We start from the raw sequence: 18,069 nt of genomic DNA, 5'->3' as shown, positions 1-18,069 counted from the left end.
AACTTTCATTATTTTCTAGTTTACTTTTTTAAAAATCCAGCAAGAGCAGGGCAGGGTATTGTGGAATAGATGTAAATGTAGCTGAAGCAGAAAAAAATTTGTGTCAGATACTGCCAGTTTCTGACCTCTTAGCAACCATTACTGTGCATTAAAAGCCTTCATGCTTCCATTGTGCAAAACAGAAAACTTATGTGCAGAAGTAATTTTTGTTCAAAAGTTTACCTGTCAGCAGTGGAAGTCACCAGGAACAACCTCATGATTAATAATAATATTTAAAAAAAACCACTGTAAGCACTCTTTATAATGTACCTTAATAGTGAACTTATTTAGGTCTTGGTCAGACATGAATAGCTGTATTTTAGAAGGGGACAGAATAAAGTTCCAAAACCAGTTTGAAAGGAGGGTGTGGGACAAGGACAGAAAAAAGAAACCAAGTGAAACCACACCAGAATTTGAGGAGCTTTATAGATAGCCCTGTGGCCTTGGGGAAAAATGTAGACTTGTTTCTTTTCAGTCCATTTCAGAGCATAGTCATAACTGTGAAGTCACTACTGTGATAATTTGAAATGACTGAAGTGCCAAAATTAGTTTTCTTTTTATCAGGCTTTGCAAGAAGCAGGGTAAGTATATTATGAAAACCTCATTCAATTTATTTCTCATTTCGATACCTTAACTGGGTGCTTTGTGAGTTGATAGTGGAGCTTTAAGGGATGTGTCTGTTCTTTTTCCAAGCTGATTATCTGAACCTAATGAGCCAAAGAGGGAAGAATACCACATGCTGACAGGGTAGCCAAAACCTGTGTCACTAAGCAGTTGCTGTAGTACAAACATACAGGATGTCTTCTGAACGACATCGAGATTTGAAGAAGCTCGAAGTTTATTTTCCACCTCCTCCAATTTGATCCTGCTTATAACATACTTTTATTGCATTTGTTCCCTCTACTTCAAATAAACGTTTTCTAAGTTTTGAGACCTAATAGCAATTTAGTTTTGGGATGATGTTCTCTATTAATGATTGGATGCATATGTTGTGAAACATGCTGCTACCTAATTCCTTTCTCAAATAGGTTAGTCTTTAAAGACTGCAAATACAAATTTCTTATATGGGGAATTGAGGAAATCTTAAAACACATGTGCTTGTTCTTTTATTTATTTTTTATTTTTAAATTTATTTTTATTTTACTTATTGCATACTGGTTATTTGTATGACCTGGCATTTTAAAATTCGTTTTGGTTTAGTTAAATCGTTCCAAACAAGAAAATCTGTACTCTGAAGCATATGTTTGCATATAAGCAGTTTCAGTCCAATTTTGGTGATGGGTACAACATTGAGACAAAGGGGAAAAACAAATACTAGTGTTGTTTACAAATAGAAAGTAGGGAATAGTGCAGCAATTAAACATCTACATGAGAAATAATTAAGGAGTAAAATACTGAGAGTTGCTGAGCCCCTTTAATTCAGATTAATTCCCATGGAAGAGCTGGTTCTTGGCATCTCAGGAATTTTTTCTCCCATATGATTCTTGAGAAAGATGACAATTTCCAGGGAAAGAACTGTTCTCAATAGTGGGTTTATTGCAATGATTTCTCCCCAACTTAGAGGACAGCTACGAAGGGGACAGAGGCTCTCTCTTCACAAGGAGCCACATGGAGAAGACAAGGGACAATGGGTACAAGTTGTGCTGGGTGAAGTTTCATCTCGATATGAGAGAGAATTTTTTTTTTTTTTTTTTTTTTTTTTTTTTTTTAAGTAGAGCAATCATTCACTGGAACAACCTCCTCAGGAATGTGATAGAGTCCCCATTGCTGGAGGTTTTCAAGATGCAGTAGGAGAGGGTGCTAGATAATCTTATCTAGGCTCCCTTTCCCTCGAAAGGGTGGACCAGATGATCTTTCAAGGTCCCCTCCAACCTGGGCTGTTCTATGATTCTATGATGCTTTGCTTCTAGAACTCTTGTTTCTGTGGGGAGTGATTAGCCATCACTTCTTCCCAGAAGTACAGCAATGACTTCTGTTTTGAACAGGTTAAAAGGGATGTGTGGTCTCTGAACACCCGGAATGGGATTACACATATGAACAATCCATTGCAATGCACTGTTTTGGGGGTGGGGGTGGTGAAGAGGAGGACAAATTTAGGAAGTCTTAATCTTATGGATACTGTATAAATCATCTTCATTAGAAATGTTGCAAACTGAAGTTAAGATGGTCGTTAAGATCTTTCCACCTCAGAATGTTGATGACATCACTAGCACTGCTTTACCTGCTTCAGGGAGCCTCCTTCCGTGCTTTCTTTATAGTGTTGTGGTGTCATCAATGTAGCAGGGAAATGGAACTCTGAAGTCCTGGACTGATGTTCTGTCAGGTAAGTACAGAAAGATTTAAAATAAAAAATGAGTGAAAAAACATCCCCAACCTTACTAGGCATACCCAGCTATTTAAGATATCACTGTTATTGTGTTATCAGTCACTTCTTTTTACGTTTAAAATAAGTATTTCAAAAGAATGTGGGGGTCTTGATTGACTAGGCCTTCAGGGTTATTTCTGAGAATAAGCAGGATGTTCACTTCTGGTTTGTTAGTGATATATAGTATGTGGTTTCTGGTCTTGATTCTGCTGCAGACTTCTGTGGCTTTGGTCACTTGACCTCTCTTCCTCTAATATTACTTGTCTCTCTACGGTGAGGTAGGTTGATACAGGGATAGAAGATAAAATATGTTTAAGGGTTTGGTGTGTGGGGTTGGTTTGTTTTGTTTTGTTTTTGTTTGTTTTGGGGGTTTTTGTGCATGAGTCTGGTTTTTGGGAGTCTTTTTTTATTTGGTGGTTTTTGTTTTTATTCTTACTGTTAATTCCATGCCTTGCCCAATTAGAGTGGTTTCTGTTCGGTATCATTATATGGATGCAGGCTCAATATCGCAACATGATGGATCAATAAGTGATGAGTTTTCAGAGAGTTGATAGGGGCTTTTTGCAATACTTGTGTGTGGGGCTGTGGAGGGAGGCACAGTACAGAAAACATAGGTGAAAGTAAAAACCCTAATGCACTGCAACCAAATTTTACTGGAATGTTTGCAGTTTTTATTCTGACTCATTGGCTTGAACTGAAATATCTATTAAAATATTGGGAAAATTGATAAGCAGGTATGTTTTGCCCAGCTGTGTTTCAAACAATCTTGGTACCAAGATCTTCCAGAGCTGCTATGGTTATACATATGTTATACATACCGATCAAGAATTACTGTAACACCTCCTAACTATACACACTTGAGTATTTCTTAAAAAACATTTAAAATACTGAAGTTAAATGCCAACGATAATTAAGTTATAGCACAATTCTTATTCAAGCCATACTTGCTACTTTTGGAAATGAGTCTAAGAGCTTAAGCTGTAAAAGTTCTTAAGCAGTCCTTCATTCTCAGTGTGTGCACTTTTTTCTTTTTCTTTTTTTTTTTTTTTTTTATTTCCCTCTCCCCCCCTTTTGTTTTTTTGCGGCAATGATATTGCTGGTGGGAGGGTTTAAGAGGGCAGAAGGGAGGAGGCTCTTTGGGCTTTTTTTCCCCAGCATTGACTGATGGAGGAGAGAATGCAAAGACAATATGAATTGGATTTGCACATTTTCCTTGATTACTGTGACACAGCAGGATGTTCATAGAAATAGTTTGGGTTTTTTGTGGCTAGTTAGTTTAGGTCTGTTGTATCTGAAGACAAGTAAGGACTTCAGTGGTATATTTGCCTTTTTTTTTTTTTTCTTTCTTTTCCCCCTACAAACAAAGATGTTTCTTGCTTACAAACTTTCTAGAGAATGTGATTCTCAAATTGATTTACACATAAATTAGATGTCTACATGGTCAAAACTGCTAAAGGAACCTGTTGAACCATGATGTATGACATTATATTCATTATTTAGGTGTGTTAGGTTTTTTTTTGTTTTGATTTTGTTTTTTAAGATTTGATGCCTATCAATGGTCTCTTCAAAATGTTTGGAAACCCCTGGTATTTTGTTCTGTGGGAGATGACCTTTTAGATGCTTTCGTTCTGTTAAGCAAAACCTCATAAAATTGGTATGGATTTAAAGATTGTGTGATGGTAACTGAAGTGCAGAATGTTTCTGTTAAGTATACATGCTTTCATAATTTGCATTTTATTACTGATTTTTCTTATTTTGGAATAAAGGATGAATTAAGGAGAAAACCCCATGATATTACTGACAAATCTTTAACTCTTGGGGACTCACAGAATTGCTCTTGGGGGAGATCTGAACATTGTGAGACAGCCTTTTGACTTCAGACTAGATTGGGTTTTTTTTGTGGTTTTTTTTGTTTTTTTTTTTTTTTTTTTTAATCGGAATGCCTCACTCTTAGTTTCCTAATGTTAAACCAACTACGTGCTTTTAAGATTTCTGATTGTTACTTAAATGCTAATTAAAAGTATATTTGTAGATACACGTGTTCTCAAACCAGTTTGTGATACAGTAAATATTGCATTAAGATAGTATAATCTGTGTGAAGCGGAAGGCATTGCCTTAAAATATATTTTGTGCGAAACATTATTTCATTGATCTTTATTTGTACAGTATTAAAATAAATATTCTATGTTGTATCTCTTATATACTATTTGTAAGCATAGCTGTTGCTGAATATAACAAGTTCATGGTTTTTTGCTTGCAGACTGTTCTCCCTTTTGAAGAGATGGAGCCTTTATTAAAAAAAAACAACCCAAAAAACAAACCCAACAGCTAGACACTGCGAGATAAAGGCTTTGTTTGTAAGCCTTTGGTCATGCAGCATGAAGGTCTAAATGCATTTGTTACGCATACTTTCCATATCAAGTGTCTTCTGTTGCTTTTGATCTACTTCTTTCAACTCATTTTTGGAAGCTGACGTTTTTTTCTGACCCTCAAAAGTAAAAATCCTAAAAAAGTTTTTTAAAATATAGTATTTTCCTAACTCTCAGAATTAAGTAGCTGTTGCACTCCAAACTTTGTTCTTCTGTGACTAGCATGAGATTTTGCCTTTTGATTTTTCAATTTATAAGAGGGAGAGTTTCATTCTGGAAGACTAATTATTTGTAGACTGATTTGAAATAGTTCCATTCAGGTAATCTTTTATATGGAGGGATAGAAAAAGTCTTCAAAATGATAACTACACTTCTGCTGACTCTCTGATCATAGTTTTTATTCTTGTTTTTTCATCATTAGCACATACGTATTTGAAGTCCAAAATGTTTTCTTTTTTATAGTAAGAACAGAGCAGTGTAAAAGAGACCTGAGCCCATGTATCACAAATTGTAGGTCTTTACTCTGTGGTTTTATCTCCGTAAATGCTTTTGGCCTGTCACTCTGAACTGGGATGGGGATATCATTGCCAGCTCTTCTGCATTTGGTTAGCATGTGCTGGTGCACGGGACACTTCTTGCTGACAGTACTTGTGATACACCTGCCAGGTTCCCAGATTCAGTCAAATGTGGGGTGTTTTGTTTTCCCTGCCATCCCATGTTAACCCGGTAGAGGGACCTGATGTCTAGATTTATATTCTAGTAATGGATATTTAGTTTTTCACATGTATATTTTAGGGGGAAGAGGATGCGTTTTGTTGTGTTTGTTTTGAAGTGAAAATCTCATCCATAATGTAAAGACAGGAGGAGGAGTGAGGATTTGGTCCTCTCTACTACATTAAACCTGTATTAAATGTTAATCTGGCTGGTATGCCTATTTAACAAAAGATGACAATGCTGGTTCTAGTATAATTGCAACTGCTCTTTTATCATCCCTAAGAAATAACTGGGGTCATTCAAACCCATTTTTTTTTAAATGCATTAAAATATGCAGAGTATAGTTCAGTTATAGTAGGGTAATGCTGTCTGACTGCTGCACACAAGTGTCATTAAGTTTCAAAGTTCAGCAGCAACATGTAGAAGTAAATTTCTTGAATGCAAAACATCTTAGTTTAGTTTGTATTTGTGTTAATGCTTATTAAGCTGTGCAACATTCCTGTAGGAACAATTTTTAAAATCTTCTGACCTTAGTTTTTTAATCATTACCTAAACTAAGTATGCAAAGTCAAGTTGTGGAAATTTGTGTATGTAGAATAGTTAGGTAGGAAAGGGAACTGTGAGACCAGGACTTCTGCCTGTACTTTTTTTATATGATTAATTTGAAGTCCTTAGAGTATTCAGATGTGTACGTTTGCAGTGTTGGGAATAAAAACCTCTTTTTCTCATACATAAGCATGTAAACTGAAGAAAGAGCAGATATATTTAGGTGACAGGACTATATCCGCAAGTTAATATGCCCGTAAAGCTTACTTATTACTAGAAAATAGTTTAACCCTTCCCCCTCTCCTTCAGGAGTGACTAGCTGAGGACTATGTAACTCACAGTATCATATTTAAACTTTGGAAAAGAAATCTTTTGTATACAGTATTAACTTGGTGAGAAAAATTGGGAGGATGTGGATTCCTCTTCAGTTAAGCAGTGGAAGATGACTGAAATGGCTTTACTGTAAAGGCATGTGCCTCAGAAAACTGCCAGATATCCTCTCTGAACTGCTATGTTCACAGCAGGTTAGGGCCTCTTGTTTTCAATCTTAGAGCAGATTTGTGATTCCCCCACTGCAATGGGCTTTGTCCTGTGAAAGCACCTGTGGATCGGCTTGTGAAGAACAGCTGCACCTATAGTTGTTTTGCAAGTGCTGAAGTCGTTTCAGTTGGGTTCCTTTGCAAGTGCTGTCAGTACAAGAGCTTCCAGCCAAAGCTCATGTAACAGTTCTGACCAATGGAACTCAAGTTTGTACTGGTGCAGTATCTCTGTGGGACTTACTCTTTTTTTATTTTATTTTATTTTATTTTATTTTTTTTAAATGTATTGATTTTTAGTTGGCATTTGACTTGTTAATTATAACTGCTCTGTTCTGTATTTCTGTCTTAGTGACTGTTAGATGTAGGGTAGATTTGGAGTATCGTGGACTATGCATTTGTATTCTTTATTCCATTTTAGGGACAGGAATTGTGGTGGCAGGGATTGGAGCTCAGCAGTAGGCTCTCACAGTCATTGTATTTGTGCAAACTGCACAGGTTTCAGGGTAGTCAGCTTCAGCTGATATGTTAGTGCAAAAGAAAAACATTTGTTCTCAAGGACTATGGTTGTCTGAGAAATTTTTCTTTCAGACTGTCTTCTGCCTTTGTACTGGTGTGAGTGATCGTGTTGAAATGCTGATTCCTTTGCAAACGTGTCTGTTCTAATATGTGAAACATCTGTTTCAGGACATCAAACTTACGTAGGCTCTGTGGTGCCTATCTTATGTACTGTCCTATCTATCTATCCTATCCTATCGTGTATCTATTGAAGTAGGCAAATCTGTGTAATGTAGTTAAAATGTTATCATTAGCTTCTGCTCTGAGTAATCAAAGCTATCTTTTAAAACAGTACTATATTACCTTTTTGTGACTTTCTAAATAGCATCTAATGCTTAGTTAAGGTGTGTATCTCACAGTCATGCAACAAGAATAACAGAATCACTTTTTTTATTGTTAAGTTACGACTACTAATGTATTCTCACAAAGGCTTACATAATGCAAAGTAGAGATATAAGCTCAAGTGCCAGGCTGGTTAGTCCTCCTAACAGTCAAGATTTATTTGATATAATTGTACTGTTTTGGATTCTGGAGCTAGCTGAGATACCTCCTTAGTGTCCTTTGTACAGTAGACCATTGTGTGACGGTACACTCGCCACGTGTCTCCAAGCATAGGTTTGCACTGCCTATATTCTCTGAAATCAGATTATTACAGTGGTCTGTGATGCTTGGCACACAACTTTATTCCTAAGTCCAAGAGAGCAACCATAAATGCTGTGAAAGAACTTCTCCAGTCATAACATGTCCCTTTCAGATATCTGGACTCTGTAGTGGCAGTTTCTGTTGAGTTCTTGGCTTTGTTTTCTGTCATGTAGGTAAGATGTACAAGTAAAATGATGTCTTTATAACTGTCGCTATAGCCTTCCTAAATTTTCTTCTTTTCTGCTTTTACTTTAATGGGAAAACTCTAAAGGCAGTCTGCTCAACAAACATAGGATTTCAACAGATGCAGCATTTGCATGTTCTCTCGCTCTTGGGAGTGGGTGTGATCAAATTTCTTCTGCTTGGTTTCAGCCTAGAGTAACTTCTAATTAGTGAACAACACATAGACTGCCCTTTCAAGTTGGTAGGATTCTAAGCAAGAGTTTATAATTGACAGAAACTCAGTTTACAGGATTTTATACTCAGATGGATTGGTTTCCATAGGTAAGATTCTTCCCTGCCTGTGAATAGTGAAATAATCAGTCCTGAATGCCTTGAGGACCTTGAAGTCATAGCAGTGCGTGATGTGGTCTGATATATTATCAGCTGTTCTGTTCCAGTCCAACTGCATAGGATTGTAATGTTCCAGTTACAGCAACCGGGAAAGAGGTGACTGTAGCAGCTAGATGGTTCTCTGGCTTTTCACAAAAAGTCTAAGATTAATTCTTTCCCTGGTAATACCTGGATTTGGAGTAATTATCTAATACTAAAGAATGTTTTCAAGTCTTCTCCATTCTGTGGTAGCATGGCTTTTGACATGGCGAAAACCTGTGCTGCTCTCTGAAAGTGTACTTATCTGCTGTTTGTCTGCTGAAACTCTTACTGCATGTCTTTTGGAGAATATAAGCTGAGCTTGTGCCACTGTTCTTGTGTTTTCTTCTGAATTGTCTTGCATATGTATTATCTCATTATCTTTGTCTCTGTCTGAGGCAGCCTGTGAGGAATGTCTCAGCCAATCCTGGCCCATTAGACCTTTCTCATTAATTATAATTAGAGATGCAATGTCTCTTAAAATTTTCGCAAAAGCAATTATGAAACATATCCCTGTGGTTCTAAGCAATCCATGAGAGTTTTTCCTGAATCTCAGTTTAGGGGAAATATTTTTTCAGGGAAGATCACTGAAGGTATTTATACAGTCTGCTTCTTGAATAATCTTAAAGGTGAAATACACCTGTAATCTGTTGCAGTTTTCCCCAAATTCTCCATTATGAGATCCTGCCAGAGGTAGTGAGCACCTCTTCCATTTTGGATATAACGTATGGCTATTTTCTTCCATTCCCTGCCTATCCAAATGTCTCAAGAGTTGATTTTTGGAGTTCTTTGAACAAGTTTTTGGAAAAGCTTTCTTGCAGTGCACGATGGTTCATACCTGTCTATGCAAACATTGGATTTAATTAAACATCAATGTAAAAACTGTTGCTGACAGAAGAGACCGGGGCTGGTTTTCATGATGTCGTATTATATAGTCTCTGTTTTCATTTATTCACTACAACCCTTGATAGCAGTCACTGACTTAAGATATACTGATGATAGACTTTAGCAGGGAAATTTTGTGGACTGAGTGTTGATATTCAGGAATTATTTTGGGTGTGTTTGTGGAGAGAGAGAAGGTGCATGCCTTTGGAGAACACTGCTGGCTTGAGTTGAGACTTTTCTGCCTCATAGGCAGAGTAAATATCTGCAAATTCTGTAGTTCTGTCAAAACATTTTGGGGTTTGTGGTGTCTTGTACAATCCATGACCTCTGTATAGCAGTTGTTTTGGGTGATCTGTCTTTTCCTGGTTTTGAGCTTCTTTCTAAGAACGACGGCATTTGCATTCACCGTTCACTCTGTCCATATGAGCATTCATTCTGTTTTTCCCTTTGGCCTGTCCAGTAATTTCATGATCTATTTTAATGGCATTTGAGCATCTTTAAAAAGTTTTGTAAGAAAGGTTTCTCCTACAGCTTGGTAGAGGAGTCTGCAGGCTAATGCCCCAGTTTGGAACAAGCAGACAAAACTTAATCTTTATGTACTGCACTGGACGGGAACTGGCCAGCTGTTCAGTATACATACAATTCCAAACTGTTCATGGCAAAAATATTAATCAGCTGTTCTGCTGAGTCTTTGGCAAATGTTTCCCCCTTTTAAAAAAAACTGTAGGCCCCCTCCCCCCCCCCCCCCCCTCCTTGGAGATATCTCTTAGTCTATTGACTCAGAATTGTAAGAAGGAAAAATTGTTCACATATGTAACTCAATGTTCCAGACTCTGCTTGCATACCTTAATTATTTTGGGAATTATTTTTCACATTATATGATCATGTCTGGATGTTTGGGCTACTTATTTTGATGGTATTCTTTGAGTTGGGTTCTTAAAGGGAGAGACTGTCTGTGTGTGATTATTTTGCATTTGAGAAATTATGACATTGAATGCTTCTTATTTTTTGTATGAACTTGTTACTAGAACTTGCTTGATGAAGCAGCATGTTTTAGCTGGCTAGCAATAACTTTTATGAGAGCAAGTAATGCCAGGCTGGTAATATGTTTGAATAGTAACTGGTTTGTGCTGAAATCAAAATGCTCAAAAAAGCAGAGTTCTTCAAAATTCTCTGATTCAGAATTTTTTTAACTCAGTATTTTCTTCTCTCCTCTAAGAGAATGGAAATTCTTGCCCTGAAGTCTCTTGTATATAATTTGAAATAGAAATGTCGACCGCATAGATAATTACGGCTGTTCAGTAGATCACCTGAAAACTTGATACACATTATATTTGTTCATCTTAGTGTGTATCTAATTCAGTCTGTAGTATCTGCATTTATGCAGGGAGAATCTTAGGGAATCAGTTTCCCTGAACTTACTTTAAGAATAAAAAAATCTGATTTTTTTTTTTAAAACATGTTTTTCTGCTGATTTGATTTCCCCATATGAGGAGTTTGTTGATCGGGTTATTAAATCTGATTCCTTTCCTGTGTGTTCTGCTGGTAAGGCAAAATTTAAGCCTGTTTACTTACCTGAATAGAAACTGAGACCTTGAGTCATCTGGTATTTCTGCATCAGTGAACCCAACTCCAGCTTTTATGAAATATGGGTAGTTCCTGCAAGATTCTTGAAGTACATTTTAACACTGATTTTCTGTTTATGTAGACTGTGAGCTTCAAAACAATTTTCTTTCAGTCTTATCACAAGGTGTCACGTTTGTTCTGTTACTGATAGTAGATATTTTTCTATTATCTTTATAACAAATGAAAGTAAGAAGAATCACTACCAAACTTGCTTTTCTTTTGCTTCTCCAATTTCTTGGTAGGGTGGAGGGAGGTGGTGGAGTTGCTGCTTTTGTGTAGTTGAGCAGGAGAAACAATTTAGAAATCTCTTTCTAAAATTTGCACCTGTATATGAATTCAGGATTGAATTAAGCATTCCAAATACTGGATTTCTTGAGGCAGCATTAGCATAAAGAATACAGATACTTTAACAAAATGTCTTTAGCCACATTTTTGGTTCTTAAGTTATTCTTGTCATGAAACTTTGCACTTGCAGTGTCTTTACAATTAAAAATCTCTAATACAAAATTATCTAGCTATGTGGTAGGTAAGTACAGTAGGACTTTGAAGAATAGATGTTTAAATAGCAGTTTAGATATTCAAACTCGAATTTTTCTAGTATCTAGATGGCTTTGGCTTCCTGTTGATATTTATTTAATATTGGGTGGTCGTCCCTTAAATTTTTAAGTAGTGGTAGTCTGTTTTAAATATTAGAATTTGTAAGCCAAATTTCAGTTTTTCTTCTGTGTGTATGCACACTTTTTAAATCCAGAAGTTTGGGGTGGCATTGCTTTTATGAAACGTTCAGTGACCACTGGACAGATTTGTGAAAATTCAAAGTTATGGTAGAGCTCTTGCATTAAAATGAGCATTATCATATGATCTCTAGCTCTGTTAGGAAACAAAGGTAAATGAAGGCATCTGGTAGCTGAAGAGAACAGAAGCCCTTACTGATTCTTTCCATGTGAAGTAACTAGTTTACTTGCCTTCATGCATACAGAATGTTTTGTTGAACTGCTTTCTTTCCTGTTTGTCGTGGACTTAATATTTTCCAGTCTAAGGAGTAAACCTACTAATGGGCTGCTGACCACTGGAGACAAAGAAAAAAAAAAGTGGGGAAAAAAGCAAGAGATTAATTTCAACTATTTGAAACTATGGGATGGTCTTTTTTTTATCAATTTAGTTATCATAAAAGCAGAATTCCTCTCTGTTTGAGTGTCACATCTCAAGTTCTACAAACTCACTCTTTAGGGAATATGACATTTTCTTGTTTCTTAGCTGTTCTACTGTAATGGATTTTTCTTCCCCCCCCGTTTTTTTGGTAATTGATTCAGAGTGGTTCTGGTAGATTATAACACAAGAATTACGTGTAAGGATTTTTTTTCTTCACTGTTCTGTAGTGTTTTACGGGTGTGGTGTTTGATTTGTGTGCAGAAAGTGCAAGGTCCTCAATAACTTTAGGCTATATCAAATACATATAAGTGCTGATAAATACTGTAGTTTACATGAGGATTTTAAACTTCAAAATTTTATGTGTAATAGCTGTAATCCATGGTGTTTGCTAATCCTGTAAAATCTGAGGCTAAAAAATTAATGGAGTTTGTCCAGGAAAAAAATTCAAAAACTCAAGTTGTCGACAGTTGGGTTTTTTTTCCCCTATAAAACTTAAAATGGCGGTGTGAAGCACTGGCAGCCAGGTGTGACTGAAAGCCGTATGTTCAGAAACAAATTTTCTGTGTATTGCCTAAAGAGTTAGAAAGGAGGAGAGGATTCTACCAGAGCTCTGTCCTTGATTGCTGCATCCTACAAGATGAGCCGTCTTGTTCCCAGAGTGCACAAACAATGTGCTTACTCTGGAAGGAGGGATGAGACGGTGATACACACAGCTCTGTGGTAGGTGCCTAAGAGAGAATTCCATCTAGCCTCCCTTCTTCCATTTAAAAAAAACGGGTATTTATTGCAAGGAGTAACTTTTTAAAAACTGAAGAGTGTCAAAATCTGTAGACAGGTGTCAGATATCTTTCAAATTATGTGTGTGGAGAACTGAAATAATGTTTTATAAATTTCTGCAAGCATGAAGGTTCTTACTGCTCTGCTGACAGACTGCTAGCCTATATGGCTAGTAAAGCTACTCTTGCAGAGGTTAGCTTTAATGTCCCGGTACAAAGCAAAGCTTTGTTGGCGTAGATAAAACAAAGTACTTTAATATATAGCATTTTGGTCATGTTTTCCTAGTGTAGATGTTGTCTTCCTAGTGTAGATGTTGTCTTAATCAACTTTTCATCTAAAAGCAGAATAAATGAAGTTAAACCAGTGCACATCTGCTGGTGTGTCTGGATTTTCATTTTGAGTCATGTATTGCGAGTGGGTATGTATTTTTTCATTCATAATTGTGCCCACGTGGATGAGTAGGACAGGCTTTGGAAGCTGGTGGGGGGTAGGTGGGTCTCATTGGTTTGTATACTTTCACATGTATATTGGGAAGAGTTAGAGGGCTTTACAGCCTTATTGTGTATAAAGAAATATATAAACTACAATTTTGCAAAAGACTTATGAATTCATTTAAAAAAAAAGGAGTGTAGATGTGCACAGTCTATTGAACCTATTTTCTGATAATTTTATTTTTCTTATTTTTTTTCCTATTATTTCTTTCTGTTAGTCCTTCTAGTAACAGAACAGTAGCCTGTTCAAATTTCTTGTTTTAAATGAACCACTGCCATGTTGCACAAATATAAGGAAAAACAGTGACTGGTAGCTTTTTGTTCTTTCAGAACTAAATCCATTTCTCCAGTTTTGGTGACCAAATAAGACTTTAAGAAATAAATTCAACGAATTGCTCTAGTCTTTCCTGAAGGACTCCATCATGCAAAATCACAAACGGCAGCCATTTCAGTGGCTCCTTCTGAAGGTGATTGGTCCCTCTCCACCCCCTTTTTTTCCCCATCTTATTCTTTGATGGCACAGAGACAACTAGTTTCACTGATAACTTGTTTTTACTTCATTTTGAAGCCATGGGGAATTGGGAGTTGTTTTAAATGATTGTAGGCCTTAGCCTGTATTTCATTAGAAGCAGTAACAGATGTGTTGGAAAGGTTGAAACAGGTATGTTTAAAAGCATCAGGTGTTTGTGGATCTCTCTGAAGATAATGATTTAGACCAGCATACATTAAAAGACATTAAAGATTATTTTCCTGGTAGCCAAAATATTTCTTTGATGAGATGAACATGGGAAATCATGTATATGTATGTGAATGGACAGTGAAGAATAAGCAAGTCTGATAATAAATTTTGTGAATTCTGAAAAGCAATATAAAACGGATGCTACGTATCTTCAGATTATTACATATAATACAATAGTATTCTTTGATTTTATTGTTCTTAATTAAATGTTCGTACATGTATGGGAACACACACACACACACCCCCCAGTGTCTGATTTTCTTCTGAAATTAGTTCAGGTTCATTTTAAGATAGGCACTGCTAGTTCTAGTCATAATGATGTTCATTGTGAGACTTAGTTGAAGACTTTGGGATCTAATACTGCATTTTCTTCTTTTGGCTTGTTTAGTTTTCTTTTAAGTTTGATCCTAACTCTGAGCTACTTGCTTTTCATCCTTATTATTTCAGAGATCAGTGAAACTCTCTGACATATTTTGTGTACATTACAGTAACATATTCAACCATAAGTTGGCCATAAAATGATCTTTATGGATATGCTTTGCAATTGGAAAATACTGAAATGAAGTGTGAGTAGCCTCCATGTCCTGTGAAAAATGTATGTTTTTCTGAATAGTAAGTGCAAGTTTTCTGTAATCAAACTAATCTTTAATTTTGCAAAAAGTAGTTTTTAGTAGATGGGATGAGGTTGTTTTTATTTTGAATGGTATGTTATTTGTAGTCCTGTTCTGCTATAGTACTGAGATATTAATGTATTTTAAATAATGTAATTAATTTATTTTGATTTTAGGAGAATGACATCTTTCTGGGCTGGGAAAAGGGAGCTTACAAGAAATGGGGAAAGAGTAAGAAAAAGTGCTCTGATCTAACACTAGAGGAAATGAAAAAACAGGCTGCTGTCCAGTGTCTTCGCTCTGCTTCTGATGAAGTAAGTTTGGACTACTTAATAGACTCTTAAGACTTTATGCCCTTCTGTGTTAGATATATTTAGCTTGTGATGCTTATCGTTTAATTTGTGGCTTCTTAAAATGCAAGTTCCCCAAGAGTTCTCTGAGAGTTCTTTATTTTTCTTTAGGAAATTAAGAAATCTGGGTATGGCAGCAGGATTTCACAAAAGATTCTGTACTATGTAGTGTCATGCTTTCCTTGCTGTAAACCCTCACCTATTCTTGTCAGGGACAGTTGCAATGCACCAGTTTGTTTTGAAATTACCACAAAGCTTTTCAGAAAGATATTTCTTAAAATTCTAAATTTACTTTGTGTTGTGTGCGAGCAGCAAGGAATGGAATATTTGGGCGGAAAGCCATCTTGCTTTGTGCATGCTGTATGTGTAATCCAAAATTGCTAAATAAAATGCAATGTATAGTAGCAAATGTTCACTTTCCAGATTACATCACTGAGTGGAAGTGGAGTTGAAGTGCACTGACTGGAGAAGGTGAGGAGAGGTGAAGGCAACAGGTTGAAGGAAGATACCAGAGGCAGCAGATACCATATATAGCTCAATGGAAGAGTGGAGAAAGGGAGAGACTATCGAAGGAAATGTTTAAAAATAAAAAATAATCTGTAGCACAGGTCAATGAAAGCTCTCGAGGGAGATTTTTCAGACAGCAGAAATGAGAAAGTCTATCTTTTAGTTTACAGAACTACAAATACTCTGATCTGTCACTACTGTAAGAAGAAACTCTGCCCCGCCTATGCAGCCTGCTTGTGTTATTGCTCCATCCAGTTTCCTAGTCACAGTTCATGCTTGCACAAGCATTTGTGTGGTTGTGTGGACAACTGGATTGGGAAAGTGAATCAGTTTCCTGAGATTAACCCGATAGGTTTCCTGGTCAGATTTGTAGCACAGACACTTGTGCCAGCAAGAGTGGGGAAGGTATGTGGCCAACAATAATGAAGGAAGTGGGGTCGATTTGTGTGGTTATTCCCACCACCACCACCTTCAGCAACATTACCATCATATACTGGCTTACTGTTTGTGAAGCTACTTGAGCATTTGTTCAGTTACTAAAGTGCTAACTGATTAATTGGGAGTTTTCTGAACTCCCATTTTCCCATCACTTAGTATTCTAACAGTGATGCAAAATATAATTTTGTTGGTAATTTGCTCTGCTCTTACAGTTATAGAATATTGATGTCAGCACTCTGACTACCGTAAAAGTTAATGTAAATATGAAGCAAATATGAAGAAATAATTGCAAGAAGTAATGTCTTTCTTGAGGATATGACTGTCTTTGTATACTCATTTTATGAACAACAAAAAGTAGTAGTCTTGTATGTAGACCACAGGAATACTGATGATTGATTTTTAGCTTTAGACATTACTCTCTTGATGCATCTTCCCATACCTGAAAATCAAGGAGCATCACTTAGAGCTAAATTTATATCATATAGAGAAATCCAGGTGAAAAGAAAAAAGAAGGAGGTAGATTTATTAATAATCTCTGGTCTGCCTCCACTTGAAAGTTCGTATAATCTAAAACAGAAGAAGGGAAGAAACCCTTCAGCTAGAGTTCTGAAAGAATAAAAAGATGTGTGCTCTGAAACATTGAACAAGTAACTTCCTCCTTTGATTCCTGCCACCTTGCCAGATTTTTATTGTTCAACATTAATGTATAATCTACAGCCTGTAGACTTCTGTTTATTTCAGGGGTTTTTGACTTCTCTGGCATGCCTTAACAATTCAGCTTGCACGTTTGTTGTCTTTAACGAAATTGCAGGTTATAATTTTTTTAAATGTATTTTCAAACACAGGGTGGAACCTTTAAATCTTTTTTAAAAAAAAAAAGTTGTTACTTAAAGCTGTCCTGTAGGTAGTTCAACACTTGTATTGCATAAGAGAGAAATACAGATTTCCCCATCTCCGCGCCCCCCCCCGCCCGGTGTTGGGAGGAAGGGTGATCCTGCTTTGATGCTAGTGATATTTTCAAGTAGCTTGTAAGGTATCTTTTTTTTCTGCCTTTCAAACACATTTCCTATGTTGGCTGGTTTCTGTACTTATATTTGTCTGCTAATCGGATGGGAATAATCAGTAGTTTTTGGACTGTGAAACATAATGTTACAGTACTGTTTCTGCTGAGGCATTCAGGCAGCCCTATGCAATGTTCATGATTTCATCTCTACAAAAAGATAAAAATACGCTGTTAACTGTAGCCAAAATTGATGATTAGTGGTGTGTGAGTGAGGAGCGTTTATAAAAACTGTTGAGATACAAATAAATACTTTTTTTCCAATGCCACTTGAATTTTTTTAATTGTTTTCTGAATCACCTGAAAATGTTTACCTGTAGAGATGGGGTTTTTTGTCAAATAGGTAGAAGTTGGATGTGTTCATTAGGATCTTCATACATATGTCAACTAGCAGCTTTGTTCTCACAGGTTTTTCTTCTTGCAAGGGGTTTGGCAATAGTCCACGTGTGCAGTTCTGGAGCTTGCTTATAGTTTTGCTATTCTTCTGTGATCCTTTTTTCAAAGTAGGTGGATAAGGAAATACCAATATCTTCACACGGATATGGAACACTTGCTCTTGCAGCCTAACCTCCTCTTTCAACCTTGGCATTGGAGCAAGCAAGCAAGGTTGAGATAGCTGCATTATTGGGAGTAATTGAAAGAAGTCTTACTGTGTTTAAACTTAAGTACATTCAAATAAAATTGTATGTAAGTGAAATGGTTAGAATGTTTACCCTGTGTGTGTCTGCAGAGAGAGTATATATAGACACATGTATGTGTACACACACACAAATGAAAAAAAAAAAAAAAACAAACAACCAAAATAGGGAGACAATTAAACGAAGATTTTAGGATTCTGCAGCCTGATCTATTTTAGGGGGAAAAATGTGCAGAGGATGAAAGGGTATTGAGGGTTAATAACTTCTCTAACTCTCATAGGAAATGGCAGGGATCCAGGTAGCATAATTTTCATGTTTATATTTAATTACTTAAACCAGTAACATGTTGAGAAATTGCAGATAGTGTGCCTCCTCCCCTCTACCAGTAATCAAGGCCCTAAAATTTGGTGATAACTTCAAAAAGATGCTTGATGG

At 36.5% G+C, this 18,069-nt stretch overlaps 1 protein-coding gene across 5 annotated transcripts in view; it reads left to right on the top strand.

Annotated features, from left to right (window-relative positions):
• Positions 1–18,069, top strand: part of KIAA0232 (KIAA0232 ortholog) — a 73,461-nt gene that overhangs the window by 21,441 nt on the left and 33,951 nt on the right. For all 5 annotated transcript variants that reach the window (XM_075499706.1, XM_075499705.1, XM_075499702.1 and 2 more), the window contains one exon: positions 14,818–14,955. In XM_075499706.1, coding sequence (XP_075355821.1) covers positions 14,908–14,955 — 48 coding nt within the window. In that variant the 5' untranslated portion in view covers positions 14,818–14,907. The remainder of the gene's footprint in view (positions 1–14,817; positions 14,956–18,069) is intronic.

This window comes from Mycteria americana, chromosome 4 (genome assembly GCF_035582795.1).
Source record: "Mycteria americana isolate JAX WOST 10 ecotype Jacksonville Zoo and Gardens chromosome 4, USCA_MyAme_1.0, whole genome shotgun sequence".
Classification (NCBI taxonomy): domain Eukaryota; kingdom Metazoa; phylum Chordata; class Aves; order Ciconiiformes; family Ciconiidae; genus Mycteria; species Mycteria americana.
The sequence above is the reverse complement of the archived record's forward strand: the minus strand, read 5'-3'. Positions and strand labels throughout refer to the sequence as shown.